The 19,747-nt window shown below is 41.9% G+C and overlaps 1 protein-coding gene across 1 annotated transcript in view; it reads left to right on the forward strand.

The window, feature by feature from the left end:
- LOC310957503 (receptor-type tyrosine-protein phosphatase N2-like) overlaps positions 1-19,747 on the forward strand; it is a gene marked incomplete at its 5' end in the record, with an annotated part of 214,287 nt that overhangs the window by 141,825 nt on the left and 52,715 nt on the right. Inside the window, one exon of the mRNA XM_083928087.1 lies at positions 10,431-10,643. Within this exon, the coding sequence (XP_083784213.1) occupies positions 10,431-10,643 (213 nt within the window). The remainder of the gene's footprint in view (positions 1-10,430; positions 10,644-19,747) is intronic.

Below are 19,747 nucleotides of genomic sequence, written 5' to 3' on the forward strand. Positions count from 1 at the left end.
CTGTTGCTATACAGTATATACCAAGCTGGTATACCAAGCATACAAACAAGCTGAAAACATGATGTGTGATATGCAATCATCGTAGGACATTATTAACGTCTATGACATGACATCAGAGACTTATATTTATATAATTAATAGTCGTGTTTGTGTCCACCTGATTCATGTCCAATGTCCAAGTCCAACATTAATTTGCCTCTTAAGCTCTGGTTTGGTCTCCACCAGCTCCTGACGGTAGAGATGTTGCTCTTCAATGCTCCAGAAATGCTCCAACACGTTCGCTGCTGCTTAAATGACCATTTCACATCCAACAAAGTTCTTATATCCACTCTTAATGTGGAACATGTTGATTAGTGCAGCTTTAAAAATACTAACCTTGTTGCAGTGATAGAGTACTGTAAACTGTCCATGGTGTCTCAAAGTTATAAATCATAACATTTTCCTCTAGTTAATTGTCTGTTAAGTTACCATCTCGCTTAGCAACTGTGACAAGATGGAGGGCTCTAAAACAACATGCTCGCCTGCAGTTTCGTCTCACTGCCAAAGAGGCCGCTAGAAAGAATTTTACAGATTTTGACTTTAATATCTGTTTTCTACAGACACCGCAGGCCAATCAAAGAGCAGTGTTTTCCATGGCCATTTCATACTAAGGTATGATGTTGACGCATTTCCACTGATGCTGTGTGTGTGTGTGAAGGTTGTGAAACCTCCTACGTGTAAGCTGTTGTCACAACTGTGATGCACACAGAGACAGAAGGAGTGCGAGCAGGTAAAGGTGGGAGGTGGTGGTGGTGGTGTGTGTGTTGTGGGGGTGTACCTGAAGAGAGTAACAGCCAAATGGGGAGCGATTTCCCTGCTGCTCAAAGGGAAAGGAAATGAAATATTGGCGGCAAAAGCCTCCTCAACACTCTCTCTCACTCTCTTCCAGTTCGGTTAGCTTGTGTTCAGAGCTTTGAGAGTTGGATAGGTGGGGGTCTAGGGAAGTATTAAGGGGGGGGGGGGGGTCAAACTGAAAGGCACTGGTCACCCCCCACCGACCCACACACATACAGAGCAGAGCAGGGTCCTCACTGCCTGCCACCTCCAGCTGTCGCCAAAGGGGACAAAAGGAGGTGTGGGGGTGTCTGTGAAGGAGTTGGAGGGAGTGGGGGGTGTTGAATAGAAAGATCAACTGAAGAGGAACCCCCCCCCCACACACACACACACACACACACAGACACACGCACACACACACACACACACCAGGAAGGACCTTGTCATCTGCATTAGGCAGCATCTCCTCTCTTTGCCGCCTCACTTTCTTTTCTAAGCCGAACTGCACACAGTGATACGGTGGGAGACTTACGTTCGCTCTCTCACTCTCACACACACACACACACACACACACACACACACACACACACACACACACACAGATATAACCCAATTCACATTATATCTTAAACTGACACGTGCAGACTAATATTATATGAATATTATACTAATATATACATGCATGGAAGGCAAAGGTGACAACGCAGAATCCATATAAACACAAACATTAAAACACGAACACACACGTGCACACACACACACACACTTTACTGTTTGAATGCTCTAACCCTCCTCCCATGTTTGCTGCAGCTGTTAGTCCTTCATTGGTCTAAGCGCCTCCTTCTCCACTCTCTGCAGCTAATAACTCATTAGCCCTATTTGTTGATTAGGCCTCAGGGTGGCAAGTGTGTGTGTGTGTGTGTGTGTGTGTGTGTGTGGGGGGGGGGGGGGGGTCACCTCCCCAAGTAGCAGCACACACTGTAACTGTCAACTGTACTCTCACATGTTACTATGATAGATACTATGATAGATAGAAGGTCGATTAGATGGAGAGTTATAGATCCATCCATATGTGAGACTGCAGCACACATTTCCAGTGTTTCAGGTATACAAACAATAATTCAGGGAGTGTAAAGCTATATTTGAAGTTTGCACTTTTTGTTGGTCCACTTTTTGCTTAAATTTAGTGTTAAAACAGTGCAGGTGGATTAAAAAATGTATAGTTCAACAGCTCAGTTTGCTACCTGCTGAACGAGAATTTGTTTTTACTCAAAATGCATTTTGTCCACGTTCTTTAGTAGACAATAAAACATCAAGTTTCCTTTTAGTAACCGTTAGTTACTGTTAATTTAGGCCGATCACGTTCAGTATTTGAGATTAAAAAGAATTGGCCAACCTTTGTGCAGATTCCCTACATTTGGTGGTTGCTGCCATGTTGTGAGGGATATTCTACAATGAACAAATAGACTTGTCTCTGCCCTCTTATGGACAAACTATATGAGTCAGTTTGTTGTTACATGTTGTTTTGTTGATGAGATAAAATCTGACAAGCCAGTATTTGTCTTCTTCCTGAGCGGAATCCACACATCCGCCCAAGTAGATGGTTGTTCTCCAATAATAACTTGATTGACTTGTTTTATATGATATTATATTACATTATATTATATCATTATCACTGTTAGTAGACTTTTCACAGGTCTAAACATATTACCTCATTATTAATGGGTCTGTATGATATCTTACAAAAATGTATGCACAACAGTTCAGATGATATGATGTTCCATCAAAGGGTGACTGTTAACTTAGGCACCAAAATGGTTACGGCCGTTGTTTGGCCTAGTACTTCTGGGACACGTACACCAGTTTGTTTACACCTGTTCAGGACGCATCCACCAGCCCAACCCTCCTCCCTACATTTTGACGCTCTTTGCCCGTCTCCTTATTTCCTTCTTTACTCCAGATGTAATTCCTACAGTGATAAATACGTGAATTGAATGAAATTACAGTGCATTGCTTTTCGTAGGTATATGTAAGAACAGAGAATGAGGACAGCCAGTGTTTGGGTGGGGCTGTGATTGTTTACATTGTGAATGGAATAGATCTATGATATTATATCATTATTATTATTATGTCAGTAGCTATTGCTCGTATCATTTCAGCATGACGTATCAGCTTGAGTTTTCCTATAACTATGCAAAACATCCTCTAATACACAGAGTCTTACAATATTATTAAAGTTGAGTTTGGAAAGGAAACCGCTGCAGTGCCCGCGGAGATAATCCTGCTTGTTACTCAGAGAGAAATCTCAAATTGTCAGCAGAAGACTGATCTGCCAGAAAATATGTCCACTAGTTTCCAGAAAGCAAGTGAACGTCGCCACGCTGACGGGATGATTTTAATTTGTTTGGAGGAACACAAGATTTCAGGGCTCAGCTTCAGTGTGAATGAGTTGTAAAGAGGAATGTTCTCGCCACACCACTCTCCGTTCTCTCTCCTCTTTTCCAGACCACCTCCTTCTGATCCTCTCCCGTTCACTCTACCGCTCCGTATCCCTCCTTCTCCTCCTCATCGCCTCCTTCCTCCCATGCTCTCCTTTCCCCTGTCCTCGTTTTTTCCTCCTCTTCCACATGCCCCCCACCTTCCATTTCCTTCTCTTGTCCTCACCTCCTCTTCCTCTCCTCTTCCTCCTCCTGTCGGCAACATGTGGAGCCATCACCATGGCAACGAGGGGAGGTGACATGTGCTGTAGACAGGCAGGGAATGGAGGGAGGGATGAGAGGAATATAAGGAGGAGCCCCACAGCGCACTTTGTAGTCGCTCTCTCTCTCTCTTTCTCGGAAAAAAATAGCATCTCACCCCTCTGTGGAAGTGTCGGAGGTTGCTGATCCTCTTACTCCAATCCTCTCTGAGCGTGTACTGAATTGCGTCAAGGAAAAGACCGGAGAGAAATCTGTTGCTACTTTTTCCCCCCATCTTTTTGCAACAGATGAAAAGCAAAAGGCACCCAAAAAAAAGGAGGAGGTGGAGAGGAAGCTGGGAAGTTTCTGTTGGGGTTTTTTTTCAAAGGAGAGAAAGGGGGATGATGGGAGGTGATGAAACTCCCTCTCTCACTCTTTCTCTCTCCCACTCACTCTCTCCTCCTCCTCCTCTGCGCTGGTGTGGTTCTGTCTCTGAGCCGGTGGTGTCAGTGCGGCCGGACTGGAATGGGAAATAGACGCGGGAAGAGGTCTCTGTGGCATTACCTCACCATGGATATTCGGTAGGATTTAATTACCGTTTTTCTTGCTAGTCTAGTTTTCCTGATAATCTTCTGCTTTTGACTTTTCCTGCCATTTAACCCACAAATCTTTACGAAATGCCAAAGATCTCTTCATTTAGTGCTCTGTCGGACTGCAGTGCTTTCTGCACATCATACTCAGAGTTATTTTTTTAAATGTTTTAATGCATATTATTATAATTTCTTACAGCCATATTCATTTAGTGCATTTTGCATCCCAAAAAATGATTTAATACATTTTAGAAATTGACAAGTCTCAGGCAACATTTTGAGTTGAAAGCGCATTTGGGAGTATCCGTGGAGTTTCGACACTGATTGACGGCGCGCCCTGTTCGACCCGCTTCATGCTGCTGCATCTCACCGTAACACTGTAATAACATTCAGTTTAATGGGCTTTACTGCTGTTCTCATTTTCTCCAGCTGCAGCTTCACGCTGCTGGAGTGCAAACTTTGAATCACGTCGTGCATTTTTGCAAGTTGTTCAACTTGCAGCAGTATCCTAATTTGTATGCAAATTGTGATATCACTGAGGGATTGCTACACACTGTTTTGTCTGAGGGGAATGAAAAACATATCAAGTGAAATGAATGTTCTTTTTTTTTAGATTTGGAAATAAGAGTCCGTATTGTATTTGTGTTTTATGAATTTTGTGAGGACTTTTGCTCATGTGCATTTGTGTGGGTGCAGTGTGCACACACGAGCGCGTACAGTGTTTGAGTATGCGTGGGCGTGTAATGTTACATGCTAGGGTGTACAGGTGTGCACCTGCAGATGTGAGTGTTTCGAATGAAAAATAATTTTGCAGAGCAGCAAACATGTGCATATTACACACAGATATGTCCTGACTTGTGCGTGTGTGTCTCTGTGCATGCATGTGTGTCCTTGTTTGCTGAAAGGTTTTCGTTTAATCCCCGGCTAAACTTTTTCAAAGGCCCAGGATGAATCGGAGGTGAGGGACAGATCTTTGTTTCCTACAGCAGTCATCGTAGAGGAAGACAATAGCCGGCCGCCGTTCTCCCTCTGACCTTTTTTCACCCTTTCTGAATAAGCCAGAGCCGTGCAAATCCATCTGCCTTTTGTCTTTGAGAGCCTGGCTAATCCACACCCCCTCCTTTACACACACACACTCATATACACCCTGTCACACACACACACACACACACACACACACACACACTCTTCACCAAGCAGAAGATCTAACCCCTCCACCACCAAGCCTCCATCTCAAATCCACATCACAAAAACTAAACACATTTATTTCTACCTCAGGCTTGCCGCAATTTTTAAAACTGATTACACCTCATTTTAATTTCTTAATTGATTTTAGTAACATTTTCTTTAGTTGTAACAGCTGCAAAGCAGATTATAGTAAGTAGAGGAATTAGAATGCTAAGCATGGATAGAGCTGGTCTATTTTAATGTAAAACTGAATCAAAAAAATCACCAGAAAAAGGAGTTAAACACCCTAAAACAGGTTTGGTATTGATGAGTTTCTTTTCCCTCTCTTTTTGAGGGTTTCTTTTCTTTTCTTCTACTGTTCAAAGGCGCCCGTCTGTCTATCTGTCTGTCTTTTTTCTGTCTGTCTGTCTGTCTGTCTGTCTCTCTGTAGGCAGTGTGTCTGATATTTGCTGAAAAGGGTTGAACCCAGCAGCGTATACGGCCAGCCAGCATCCTTGACGAGCTATGCTAATGCTTTTCAGAAATACTCCAGTCAGGAGGAGCTGCACACTGTATGTCAAATCCCGTTTGCCTATGCGAAATGAAAAATTTGCAAGTACAATCGCTTTTGCCGGGGCAGATGGACAATAGAGGGAGGCATGAAAGGAACTCCCTCCTCCCCTGTGCTTTTGGAGAGACAATATTTCCCTTTTCATTTTCTCCCGCTCTCTAAAAAAGACTCGATCCAAACGTGTGGTTTCACTCCAAAAACAAACAGGATTTTCTCTGTTTATTCCCCTGCATCATATGATATTAATAAAAAAGAAAAATTGACTTCTGAGTCAGGCACGATCCAGATTCAAGTCTGGAGTGCCATTTTATTATTTGTAAGTATAAGTGTCCGAAATGACTGCACGCTCCGGCTCCTGTGTGAATGCGCCACCTCCCATCCTGAGCAAACATTTGATTTTCAATCATTGCAAATTTCTGCTACATCTGCCTCCGCAGCGCGAGCAGAATGGCTGCTCATTTTTCATAGCTGGGATCAAACAAGTCATACGCCCCCGAGTCTCTCTCTCTCTCTTTCTCTCTTACTCAACGACACACACTCCTCCACCCCTTTACTGATACTAACAACTGCAACCAAACTTGATTGAGCAGGTGGGGTAAGGCTACATTTGTTTGAATCAATAGAAAGACATGCTAGGCAGCCATGATAAAGAGACCGAGGGGGAGGTGGAATCTGTTCGTGTGTGTGTGTGTGTGTGCGTGTGTGTGAGAGAGGGGGGGGGGGGGTGCTTTGGAAACGCCGGCATCTGTCCCGTGAAAGATGACTGAGCTGTTACAGTTAGCGCCTTGAATTATGGGCCATTACTAGCCGAGCAAGATGCAATCCCTCTCCATGAAACTTCATTTGACAAAACAATGAGATGACTCGGGCAGCAAAATGACAAATGAAGTTATTTGATCCATGCTAAAAAAAAAAAAATACATTTAGCTAAAGATGATTGCAGTGGAAGCATGTGGAATCAGCAGTAATGCATTATTAATGGCCCTGCCAAGCCCACAACGCGTACAGGCTCCTGCTCAGCTACTTTTGTTTATGATCCTTCTTTAACGGCTGATATTTCTGCTGCTGTTGTTTACATTAAGACCACACTAAGGAATAGAAAGAGGAAAAATACCATCCCTCCTTTTACGAATGTCTAATCCAATATTCATATATCCAACCATACAGATCTAGCATGAAGAGAATTGCTGCATTATGTGTATTACTGATTTATGAACAGTGTCTGTGGTAACGTGCAGTTACGAGTAGACAATTTAATATGAATTTTACTCCAGAGCTAGATTTCTCACTTTTTTTTGTTCTGCTTCATTATTATATTTTTTCCCTTGCACTGAGAGAATGATCTTTGGTGCCGCGCTCCAGTCAGAGACGCCCACTGTTTCCTTTCAAGGCCGTCACATTACTATGCAACCAGCTTTTACAGTACGGCTTAGAGCTCCCCAAGCAAATTGGACACCCCACAAAGCATCGGACAACTGTTGTCCCCCATTGTGGGTCTTTCTGCAGCCAGTCTTTATCAGGTGCTGAATGCAGAGGCAGTAATGAATGAAATCATCGGGGGGGCATCATCGAGTGGATTGGGGGTCACTCCCTGAAACCTCGCAAGAATTTCGGAACAATCCATGGGTTTCAGGGTTTCTCTGCCCTGACAGGCAAGCGGGGGGGGACTCGACAAGGCTGCCCCCTTTCTCCCTACCGCTTTCAAAGCCTCCTTTCCATTAACGCTCCACACTGCACCTCGCAACCTCTACCACCTTTTTTTTTTTCTTACTCCTCCTCTTGTCCCCCTTGAGACAAGCCTGCCTCAGGATTTTTCCCCAACACTTTTCTCTGGCACAAAAGTAAAACCGAACAAGCTCAATACGCTGTATGAAATGACTAACACGGCTAATGATGAGCTGTAACACGTGTTAAAGTAAGGGGGGGCACACTTATCTTTTACTGTGCGGCATAGATGTTAAAAAAAAACAATTCTGGTCCCCTAAAATTTGCATTCCCATACTTCTGAACCGCATTCTGGATTTATATTCGGAAGAGGGTCGCTTATTCCCCCTGGATTTGTTTTTGATTTATGACGAAACGATTTCTAATCAAGGCCCGCCGAACTTTGCTTAGAGGGGAGGTCGGCGTGGATGGATGGGTCACAAAAACACATACGTCTCTATGAAACAAAAACTCATTGTTGTTCTTTAAAAAGCTTACTTATAATGTAGCAAAGCCATTTGGGCTAACCCAAACCACAATCGCCTCCTCAACCTAGCCGAGTAGTTTTGTAGCAATTCACAACGCTAACAAGGTGTTTAAAGCAGTGACTGTAATCTACAGATAAAAAATGTTTCCCACCAAACATAACTGAGAACGCAGTTAAGTTGTATGGGAACATCATTTTGTAGGATACGCTGGTTCCCAAATAGGAACAAGTCAAGAAAAGCTTTTTTCATCGTGATTTCTATTGATAATTGTGCGTCAGGAAGAATTGTAGGCCTTGTCATTGGCAGTGCAATTTGTAGCTTTTCTCTTTTGGTTGTTGCCTTGTTCTTTGTCATCGAGATCATTACGCAGTGTGTAATAACGGGGAATTATGGTGCCTGCCTTTTGTCGAGTCTCAGTCGTCAGGTAAAAAGCAACAGGCCTATTATGTTGCGCTCGCTGGTGTCTGGAAATGAACAGCAAGCAGCAGTTAGAGCTGCAGTTCAATAAGAATTACTTCCCCTCGTTCAGATTATTAAAGTGAGCTTTTTACGCACTCAGAGACTTGTATCTTACAGTATTTGTCCATTGTGTTATCTTAAGCAGCAGTCTCCAGTTGTTTGCTGAAGGATATGCTTCTCACGCGCTGGATTAAAATGACACCGAAGTTGAAATTGGCAAGGCAGAACGTCTCTTGCCTCCACTCATAATGGTAGAAAATTACTCGAGGATAGCAAATGGCGTGTTGAGCTGTCTAGGCACAATCCGAATGCTTTGCTAAACAGGAGTTTATGCATTCTATGCACTCCTGGGCACAGATGGCGGAACAAACTCTTGTGATTATACTTTTCATCGAGCACAGTGATATGCATATTTATATACACTCAAAAAAAATAGAGAACAAGTTATTAATATATTATTTAATTTTCTTATTGTTCAGAATTTGATACCTCCCAGTTATTGGTATTAATCTGGCATCTGGTGACAATTTATTATTACTTGCAAGATGGCAGCTGCTCTAAGGAGACTAAAACCCTACAACAACAGGTTGTCCAGATGAAGGCCAAAGGGATGACCCTCTCAGCCATCAGAGAGCGGTTGGGCGTTCTAAGTCTTTACAAGGACACAGATTCATTTAAGTCCCTTAAAAAGGCCGGTCGTCCACGTAAAACAAGTGCACGAGAGGACAGGATTATGAGATGACTCTCAATGGGGAATCAGTTCAACACTGCAGCTGGAGTTGGTCTCCAGTTCGGTGCTGAACTGGGCAAGGATCCGTCTCTGCACACAGTGTCTCGTCATTTAAGACTTTTTAGACTGAAAGCCCACTCTGCAGTGACCAAACCTCTCATCAGCAGAAAGAATAAAAAGGCTAGACTCGCCTTTGCTGAGGAGCATGTTGTGTGGACAGAGGAGAACTGGTCCAGAGTGACTTCGGTGATGAGAGTCCGTTCAGTTTATTTGTGTCTGATGGAAACATTATGTTTGGCGTAGGACTGGGGAACGACTGAACCCTAAGTGTATAAAGAAGTCAATTTGAGGAGAAAGTGTCATGGTTTGGGGGATTTCTCCCAATCAGCTGCAATTTTCATGAAAGACAATGCCCCCTGTCAAACTGTAAAACGGGTTTAACAGTTCCTTGAAGCTAAGAATATTGAAACAATGAAATGTCCAGCCCAGAGTCCAGATGTAAACTCCATAGAGAATCTCTGGAAAATCCTTAGCAACAAAATAATGGCTAAGAAACCCACTCCAGTTAGTGAACTGTGGAAGAGACTGAGTCAGAATGGACGCAGATCAAACCAGAGCAGTGTGAGAAACTAGTGATGTCCTGTGGGCGCAGATGTGCTGACGTCATTCAAAGTTGTTGAAGTGCCTTGGGTATTCAGAAAAGCATGCTAGTACAGCAGTGGTATAGCCACTAATTTTGATCTCCAGTGTATTTCAAAAAAAGGAAAGACATAACCTTTTATCGATGTATGTTGGTGGGAAACAATTACGGCTTTTTAGGAGGTTCAGATAGAAAACTGTCAAATGAAGGATTTGCGTGTCACTTAAGAAGGTTTGCAGCGTTGTTCTGAATAAACACACCACCGGATGATCTTGCGCGTTAGTTCCTCGTGTCTAATCTTATCTGATCAATAAATTCAACCGGTGTAGTTTTGGGCTGAAAAGAAAGCGTGCCGTACTTTTGGGTGCATACTTTTAGGTGCATGCTTGTACACCCCTGCAGTTTATCCCACCTGCTACCATCACAAGCACAGACATTTCGAGCCTGATGGATGAAACAAAACTCTTATCTTGCGTGTGAGAGTACCACGCTCTACCTGCTGAGCTGCACAGGGAACCACTCACCTCAGATAAGAATGATCATAAAACCATATCATTAACCACTTTTGTGTGTTCTTTTGTGGCCCCCAGGGAAGCCAGATCAACCAGATCCCCACCAAGTACAGCCAGGCGGAGTCCACAAAGTTCCTCGTCCTCACCGTCGTGTCCATCCTGTGCATCGTCGGAGTGCTGCTGGCCTCCACTGTGGTCTACTGCCTCCGCCACCGCTCCCACCACAAGCTGAAAGAGAAGCTCACCAATCTGGGAACAGACACCGGCAGTGATGCTACCGCCACCTATCAGGTAGGAGGTGCTACTGCGCCATTTGGGAATTTGAATTCAACACATGATGTTTTAGAAACTATAATTAAAAGTGCTTAGGGTCGGGGCGGTATAGAACACTGGTTCTTAAATGTTTTGTTTTTTGCTTGTGAGCCCTTATCCCCAAAGCAATTTCAGTCAAAAGCAACTGGACTTGGTTATTTGTCTAGGAAGACGTTTCACCTCTCATCCAAGAGGCTTCATCAGTTCCCAGCTTGAAACGTCTTCCTAGACAAATAACCAAGTCCTGTTGCTTTTGACTGAAATTGCTTTGAGGATAACGACGACCTGGACGAATGAGAACATTCACAGGCTTGTGAGCCCTTAAAATGAAGCAATGTTTGTTTTGCAACACTTCACTAAAAGAGTGATTTATTTGAATGATTTTTATGGATAAATGTGGATAAACTTGTATTCTGTAAAGCAGAATTGTGTATTTTATCTGCTATCTTATTCTGTTAAACACTAGTATAGAGGTATAATTAATACCATCCATATTCTTTTTTCCCTGTAAATGTATTTAAATCTGAAAATGCTGAGCCCCATTTTAGATAAAGTGCTTTATGTTACCTCCAGTGTAGTGTTTCTAGTGGGGCTGAAAGCTTTGGCACTACTGTGGGAGCGTCAGTGACTCTCCATCCAGTCAACAGTTTGTATTTCACATTGTCATGTTATAACTCGATTGACGCTGTACGGGTAATTGCTCCCTGTACTGAAGCGATATCGCCAATCTAACAGGTTTTCCACCTCAAGCCATTCCCATTCCCCCCCCTCTGCTTACTGCAATTATCCTTTGGCCGGAATAGCCGGGTGTGAAATTTAATTTACAGAATCCAATATTAAGTGGCTTTTTGAGCAAAGCATTAGATTGAGATTTTTCCGTCCCTCTCCCTGACCTTTTCCCCGCCATGTTTTTAAATGAGAGTGGTCCTGTGAGCATTGATTTTATAATGAGCCCAGCCCATCCCCTAAGTGCTTACATTTTATGCTCTTCTCCAGAGATTTTTAACTCCTGAAATAGACTGTGCTGCTGCGTTATAGGTTTACCTCAACAACGGGGACTAGCAAAGATTCATCATGTTCATTTTTGCATGATTTATTGTTTGTCAATGATTCATTAATTATGAATATGAATAGGATCCTGGGAGTTAGCTACCAAGTAAATGAAGAGACTGTTTATAAATGTCTGACTGTCATCATGTCCGATGTAGAGCTGCAAAGATGAATCGATTCTCAGATATTCTTATCGAGTAATTGGTACTTTGAGGATTTTTCAAAGGACAAAAAGTCGAAGTATTCAGATTCTATTTTCTTAAATGTGAAAATATGGACATTTTAGCACCCGAGCCACATTTTACACCATTTTCTGATATTTTATCAAATAACTAATCAATTAATTGATAAAATAATCGACAATAAAACATAATCCTAGTCCGATGATATGTTCTCTATCCGCCTTCCTCTATCAACGTAAAATATGTGCTTTTCCTCAGTGTGAGAAACTTATCTTCACGGTTACATGCATCCGTGGTTCGCTTTAAGCCTCTAATTGGAAAATGCTAATTAAAATTCACATGTAAGTCTATGTTAACGCAATATTCGTTTGATTAATGGCTAACAAAAACATTCATGTTGTCCATTCTTGGGAGGTTTACTCAGCCCTACTTTGCTCGGGCTCCCAAAGCTCTTCCAGTTGATTCTCTTTCCTCTGTCGTCTTTATCGAGTCTCGACAGCGAGCCGCCGTCATCCTCAGTGAAAGACCTCCGTGTTCAGCTCCCATCTTAGCCGTGTAAGCCTCGTCTCTTTGTCAGCGCTGCTGTGTAGAGGGCTTCCCTGGGCTGGATTCTGTTTGTGTGTGTGTGTACGTGTGTATGCAGTCTCTAGGGCTACATGCAATTAAAGCAGACAGGAAGCGGCAGGCTGCCTGACGGCCTTACTACTGCATCTCCTTTATACTGGCTGTCAAACACACACACGCACGCACGCACACACACATACACACACACACACACACACATACTCGCACAGGCATACATAAACATGCACAGACACATATATGCATGAACACACTCAGCAGCTACTGCATGTTAATGATTCCTGCCCTTGGTGCGTTTGTCTGAGGCCTTACTTCACTCATTTTTACACACACACACACACACACACACACACACCCACCGTCTTACATTCACATCAACGTGCCACTAGCTCCCTCTGAATCTCCTCAACCTACAGCTCTCCACTCCCCGGCCTGTCAATCAGACGGTCCCTGTGAAACAGCGACATGGGATTGGCCGACACTGACAAAGGAGACATTGATTGACAGACGTCGACAGAGAAGTGTGCGCTCTGCGTCTGAGCGCTGGGCGGGGAGATGGTGGATGATGCTCATCAGTCAGTCAGTCAGTCCCTAGATTACTATGGCGTCAACACGGGAGTCTACAATGTCGCCTTCAGTTTATCTTTTACATCTGACTCAAACTTTTATCTGCTCCCAAAAGTCTTTCTTTTTTCCTCGAAGTAGAAGAAACTATCCGCAAGATCATTGCGCTCGATCGCAGTTAAGCTTATTTTTTCATGGATTTTCCACAAATCTAGAGATGTTATCTTAAAGCAGTATTATCCTATTAAAAAGATACAAAATGTGGGGCGGCAGCACCGTGACATTTCTTTTAAACATGAGAAATGCTTTGGAAACTAGTGGAGATATCTCGACATTTTTGCATATTTTGTCAAATTTGTAGGACACAAGACCAGATGAAATGACTTGTTAAGATCTTTTTTAGTAATGTCTTTCTCACAGACACCGTCTTGTTTTGTCTCCTTCTCAATTTAATTTCAGGGACCCTCACAGGCACGATAACATCATCTTTACACCGCCAAAAAATGAGTTCAAAACACATATCCAGTACATCTCAGTCTATATTAAACAAGCAAACAACAACTCTTGTGTCCTGACAGTCCTACAGCCTCCTCTCTGTCTCCTGCTCTTGGGTGAATACAACAGTTTGCTGATAACACATTTTCATTAAAAATCAGACGGTTGTCCGGTCAGTGTCACCTGCCACTGATATCAATGTTATTGGATTGAGTGCATATCACACTGATCATCAATATGGTTAAGTCCTCATCCTGAAATGATTTTAGTGAAACATTTTGGTTTAATTCCCAGTATTAGTGTTATACTGGATATCAGTGTAGAGTTGTGGTGTCCTGTGATTCATCCAAGAGCATGCAACATAGACACAAATGTAGACTAGTGAAGGGAGTTAATGGACGACCACCAATTAAAAGACCATTAATTCATATTTTTCATTCATCTTACAATCAAAATCTTACGTTTCTCCCTGAGGGTTTGACTAATACCTGGAACAACTATTCCCAGCCCATACGGTTGTAATGGAAACGTTGCTCACTTCTCTATTAAATAAGATGGACCTTAGATGCAACTTGTCAACTGAAGATATTTCTAGTCCATGCAGCTCATCGATCCCCAGCTACGAGCCAGAAAGCTAATGCTTACATTATGCTAGCAAGATTCAAACCTATAACATTGTGTAAGGTAGACAAACTATAAATTCAATGTCATTGTTTAACAACAAGGCAAGCTAGCTATCCAGCCAAGACATTGTCTCCAAACCAATATCAAGATCAGTGTGATACGAAGTTCATTTAATTTAGCACTTTTATTTAGTATTTTAGTACTAAATCAGTTTCACTAGAACCTCTTTGCAGGTGTCCTAACCCTACCAGTGTATATAGACCACCTCTGGGCCTATATTGTGCAGCATAACAAACTATGTTGCACAATATATTAATACTTAGATAGTGCATACGACAGGTCGATGCGTCATGCCCTAAGGAATTGTGCTCATGTTCGATAATTCAGCAGTAGTGAGTCACATGGCAAAAGTAGGTAACTGGTCCAACTGTGATTTATGCCAATGTTTTATGCTAGCTCTTTCTAACAATGACAGCTATCTTTCCCTGGCTCTGACCAAGTAGTTTTGGACACAACGTAAAAGCTCTGTAGGTCCCAGGCTTTAGCTTTAGCTCTGGTATTGAGTTTTTTGTTCCTTCCTATCGCAGAACAGCTTCTTTACTGCACTAGCACAACACAAACTTAGTGGTAGTCATTATGCAACTCATCAGTTAGCAATGCTTTCAACATTGTAACTGTGAGAATGGACATACTATCTTTATATCGTAGGCTCTCTGGTAGGAATAAGTTTTCAAAAATCATATCAAAACTTTGACATAAAATACAGTGATGAAGGAAACATTGACTTATTTGCTAGTTGACAATGAAAACAATATTAAGTTGTCCTCTTTTATCAGTTCTTTGAGCTTTATTTTCTTTATTGGCTAAACACTTTTTAGTAGAACTTCCTGTCATGAAAATGACCCCCTTTAAATATGTTTATTATGAGTGTAAAAGCTTTCAGCAGCTGCAGTCTCGACACATTGGCATCACTACTGGGTCTGTCAAATACTGTCCTCTATTCACTCCCCTCTGGATTTCTTCAGTCCCCTGTCCCCCACCCTCGCACGCCTACACTATATTGTATCATATGGTTGTTCCCCTCTTTATTTGTTTGTTTGTCCAAGCACAGAGGCAAAGCCCTCGGGTGAAGGCCCCTACGTTTGTTTGGTCCAAAGGGCATGTAAATAGAGGCGCCCCTGTGGGCCCTATAGGCCCCGCTGACACAACCGACCCCCAAACCAAGTCTTCCTCCCCATTAGCAGGCTTCTATAAAGAAGGGGTGCATTTGGTGGCACACGCCTCCCATCACTGACACGCCCCCCTTGCCCCGGGGTGATGCATGATTTGAGACGGTCATGTGGCGCCAAGTGGATTCCCTGGCATGGCGCCCATGAGAGGGGGTTGTTGGGGTTTTTCTTTTTTAACCTCTATTCATGAAGGGAGCCTTGATGCGGCACACGCGCACTTACAAACGAGTGTTGATATTTTTTTATTGCTTTCAAGGTAGGCACGCTCTTTTCTTGTCCCTTAGTGTACACGCTTTGATTTTGGTTCAGGCCACCAACACTAAATCATCTTCAGGTGATTAAAACAGTGATATTGGCAGGTTTCCCAGAAGCTAGAGAAAACTTTATAGTATAAATAGGATTCATCATGTAGCAGTGATATGGCCTTATACAAGAGCTTAATTGTAGTTTTACATTTAATTTATGTAGATGACAACCTTTTCATTAGCATACCGGTGGTTCACTTGCTAACAATTGTTTTCAAAAACTCACATAATGTCTGCCAAGTGCTTTTCAAATGCTACCATACATTTTAAGATTGATTTTCTACCTTCCAGACGGATATTTGTTTTAATTCATTTCGATTGTTTTTAAAAAAAACAATTTGAAAAGACCCGAAGCTTTTATAGAGATTGGTAATCCATCATGGATAGACTAGCATCTTCTGTTCATGAGCTGTCAGGAAAAATTGATGCAGAAGACAAAAAATAAGGTAATATTGATGTTGTGGAAAGGATAATTACTGGTTTTTAACATTGTAATATCTGAAGATGGAACTATCGGAGGTCTGGAAACACACCAACAATGATGAGTTTTTCGAAACTATCACTGCACTTTACTGCATCTCCTGTAACAGTAATAACAAAATGACTCAACATAGAAAGTAATATAAAGTATATGTGATTTATAAATACTAATGGTATGATATATAAAAATCCGTGAATACATAGGCCTCAGTATGTTCATCAAGGATGTTTCTACTCTACGGTGGATCCAGAACTAGTGATGTTTGACTTAAACACATCTATTAAACTGTAGGCTTCCCTGTTACCACACTAAGACTGAACATGGTTGCTGTTATTCCTTGCATGTCTGACTTAGTCTCGCCTACCGTGCCATTAAGGGCATAAATTCACAAATAAAAGGCCACATTGAGACAAGGCTGGAAAATGCACACCAGACTCTCATCCAGACCATAAACCATGGTGATGAACGTGACGTGTCTTGCAACCCCGATGAAGTATGATTGGTTGAAAATCAATACACTGTAAATAGAGATACTTGTGTTTGTTTGGCAGCAGCTTGGGGGACTTCAGAGGTGCTGTAAATTTGCGCTGTTTAGACTCTAAACCTGTCCTGGGTTATATTATTCCTTCAAATTTCTGCCTTTTTGTCCTCTAATTGGCTCTCAGGGGGGGTGGGGTGGGGGTTTCGAATGCGCTTTAATTACATCGTAAAAAAAAAATTTGCTGCGGTGGCGAGGTTCACCGTGTGGGCTCGTTGAAATATGAATGTTGTTTATCATGGGTTTCCCTCTCAGAATAAAACACCCACATTGAGGTGTGTTGTGCTGATTGGGCTCCATGTTGCTGAGGATGTTACACTGACGCACAGACAGGAAAGCAGACAGGGTCAGGCCGATTTATGGGGCCAATATTTGGCTTTTAGTTACACATCCAAAATTGACCAGTCAGTGTGACTCAGCTCGGGTATCTTGGAAACTCCTCTCCTAACTGTAATGACAGTCAGTTAATCTTCTTTTCTGAGATTAGGCCAAAGGTAGAGCTTTGAACATCCACGATGCTTCAGATGCCTTTCCCTCCGAGTCCGACTAGTTTTCCCAGGAGCAAAATCCTCGAAGGTTTTGGCATGAAAATGATCAAATATAAAAGTGAACAAAGGCATAAAAAAAATCTGATATTTGCAGCTTTAATCCAAGAAGTTCAGTACCAGCATCAGCTGTCACCCAAAAAAATCAAAACTGGTTTTCCAAATTGACATAAATGCTAAACAACACATGCAAGTATAAATGTACATTGCAGTCCATACTGTGGTCAATCGTACATTGTATGGTACATACAGTATTAGTACAGTATGTACCACATTTAATGTATTACAAGTAAGGAATGATATACATTGGACTTCAACAGTGCAGAAATTAATCAAGGTCTGAATGGAAGGCTTCATTATACATTCATCCAGTTATTATGGTTGTAACTATTAAAGATATGAATCATTTCATTCAGAATATTGTTCACAATGGTTACAAGCTCTGCAGTGTTTTTCTGCAGTGACCAGGCAGGTGAGGGCTGCAGCGAATTTGGTAAAGAAAGACATGACCTAATCAGAAATCAGAAAACCTTTAATGTTCTGCATATCATCTTTGCCATGATTTCAATTACATAAGCAGGAACACATTATTAATACTAATTCCTTTATCTCTAGCCTCATTATCTCTGAATCAGAATCAGAAAACCTTTAATGTCCCGCAGACGGGGAAATTCTTTTGTCACAGCAGCAACAGAATATGACAAAATAAGATACAAAAAATAGCAAAAATAAGCAATAAAGTTAAATTTAAAAAGGGAAGAAAATGGAAAATAGACATATATACATATTCACATGGTAAAGTGCAGTTGTTCTTGTTTTGTTTGTTTGTAATAATGTAATATGGAGTGAATAAATATGATTAAATATGTTCAAATAGTGCAAAAAACAGAAGTGACCATAGTACAGGCATATTGCACAGTGCAGGGTACAGGATGATGTAGTATGATTGGATATGAAACAGTGATCTTTTCAACAGAAATAACAGATTTCAGGACGTCAGGATGCCAAAAAGCTTTGGACAATAAAAGGTTTATGTCAGTAACTTTAGCTACAGGGTTGCAACTACTGATTGTTTTTGTTTTTTTTAAGAAATCGATTAATAAATTAGGCTTTTAAATGCCAGAGGATGACAAATGACCATCCTGATTCCTCCAGAGGGTGACACTTTCTAATTGCTTGTTCTATCTAACCAGCGATCCAAAACTCAAAAGTTGAAACTGGACCCGTCGTATGTTTTCCATTCTTGTTGAATTAATTTCCATTCATCCATTTTATGTTAAGCTGACCAAACGTGGATATTTTAGAAGCCCGGGACTAAATCATCAGTAGAAACTAGGTCTGTAACTGCAGCACTGCAGAATACATTTAGCTCTGGTTCAGTGCCTCCTACAGTATCTGTCTGCGCTCTCAATGTCCACATGTTTGTTTTTGCCTCCCACCAGCAGCGCTGCCAGTATCCCTGGGCCAGGTACTGAAGCACTGCAATACTCTGCCCGCATTTATGAGTCTGTGTCCGAGCTCATAGATCAGTGTCAGCGTGCCGATCTACGAGAGTATCATTCAGATCAGATACAGACTAATGAAGGCCTGCTCACATTACCTCCACCGTCACTCAAACAGGCCGTTGGTTAATCATCAGCATCTCTCTCATTAAGAAACACAGATAGCCACAGAGATACAACCCAAATCTTCTGCTGCGGTCGACTGACGTATGGTTTCACATGTAGAGGACATCACAGGTGATACGTATTGCTGTGCTCTTTTAACTTCACTGTTGCAGTGACGCATGCTTATTGAGGATTACATGGGTAGCTGGAGGTTTATTGTCTTACTCGAGGGCACATTGAGCAGACATATTGATTACTAATGTATTAATCATCACATGGGGGCTTGTGATGGACAGCAATATGCAGAAGGTGGCCATGTTTCCCCAGCAAACACCGTTTTACTACTGCATTCCTTTCATTATTATATGCCTACTTTCCTATGCTGTCACTTGACACTTCAGCATGTTTTGAGATTTTTAGATAGGATAGTAGTAGGGCTGGACGATATGGTGAAAATCAAATATTACAATATTTATAAGTACCTCATTATTGATATTGCAACAATGTTGTAGGGTGACTATTGGTGCTTTTAAAAAATATTTACTCAATTCAATTTTTGATCAATAGTCATCAGTACTGTGGATAAAATGACTAAGTGAGTAAAGACAAATCATACAACAGCGAGAATACTCTGGTATATTCAGAAAATGACTTCACTTTAATTTATTGGAGCCTTTAAAACCAGGAAAAGACACCTCTTGGGCATATTAGCATATCCACAACCTAAGACGATATCTAGTCTCATGTCATGATATCATTTTGACATCATATTGATATATTGCGTGGCTCTAGATGGCGGTGTCAGTCTGTCAGTTCGTCGGTGAGATGTCTCGACAACTGTACCAGTCTCATTGGGCTTTGCAGTCCTTCTCTAACAATGA

The sequence above is a fragment of the Echiichthys vipera genome, assembly GCF_963691815.1.
Source record: "Echiichthys vipera genome assembly, chromosome: 15".
Lineage (NCBI taxonomy): Eukaryota > Metazoa > Chordata > Actinopteri > Perciformes > Trachinidae > Echiichthys > Echiichthys vipera.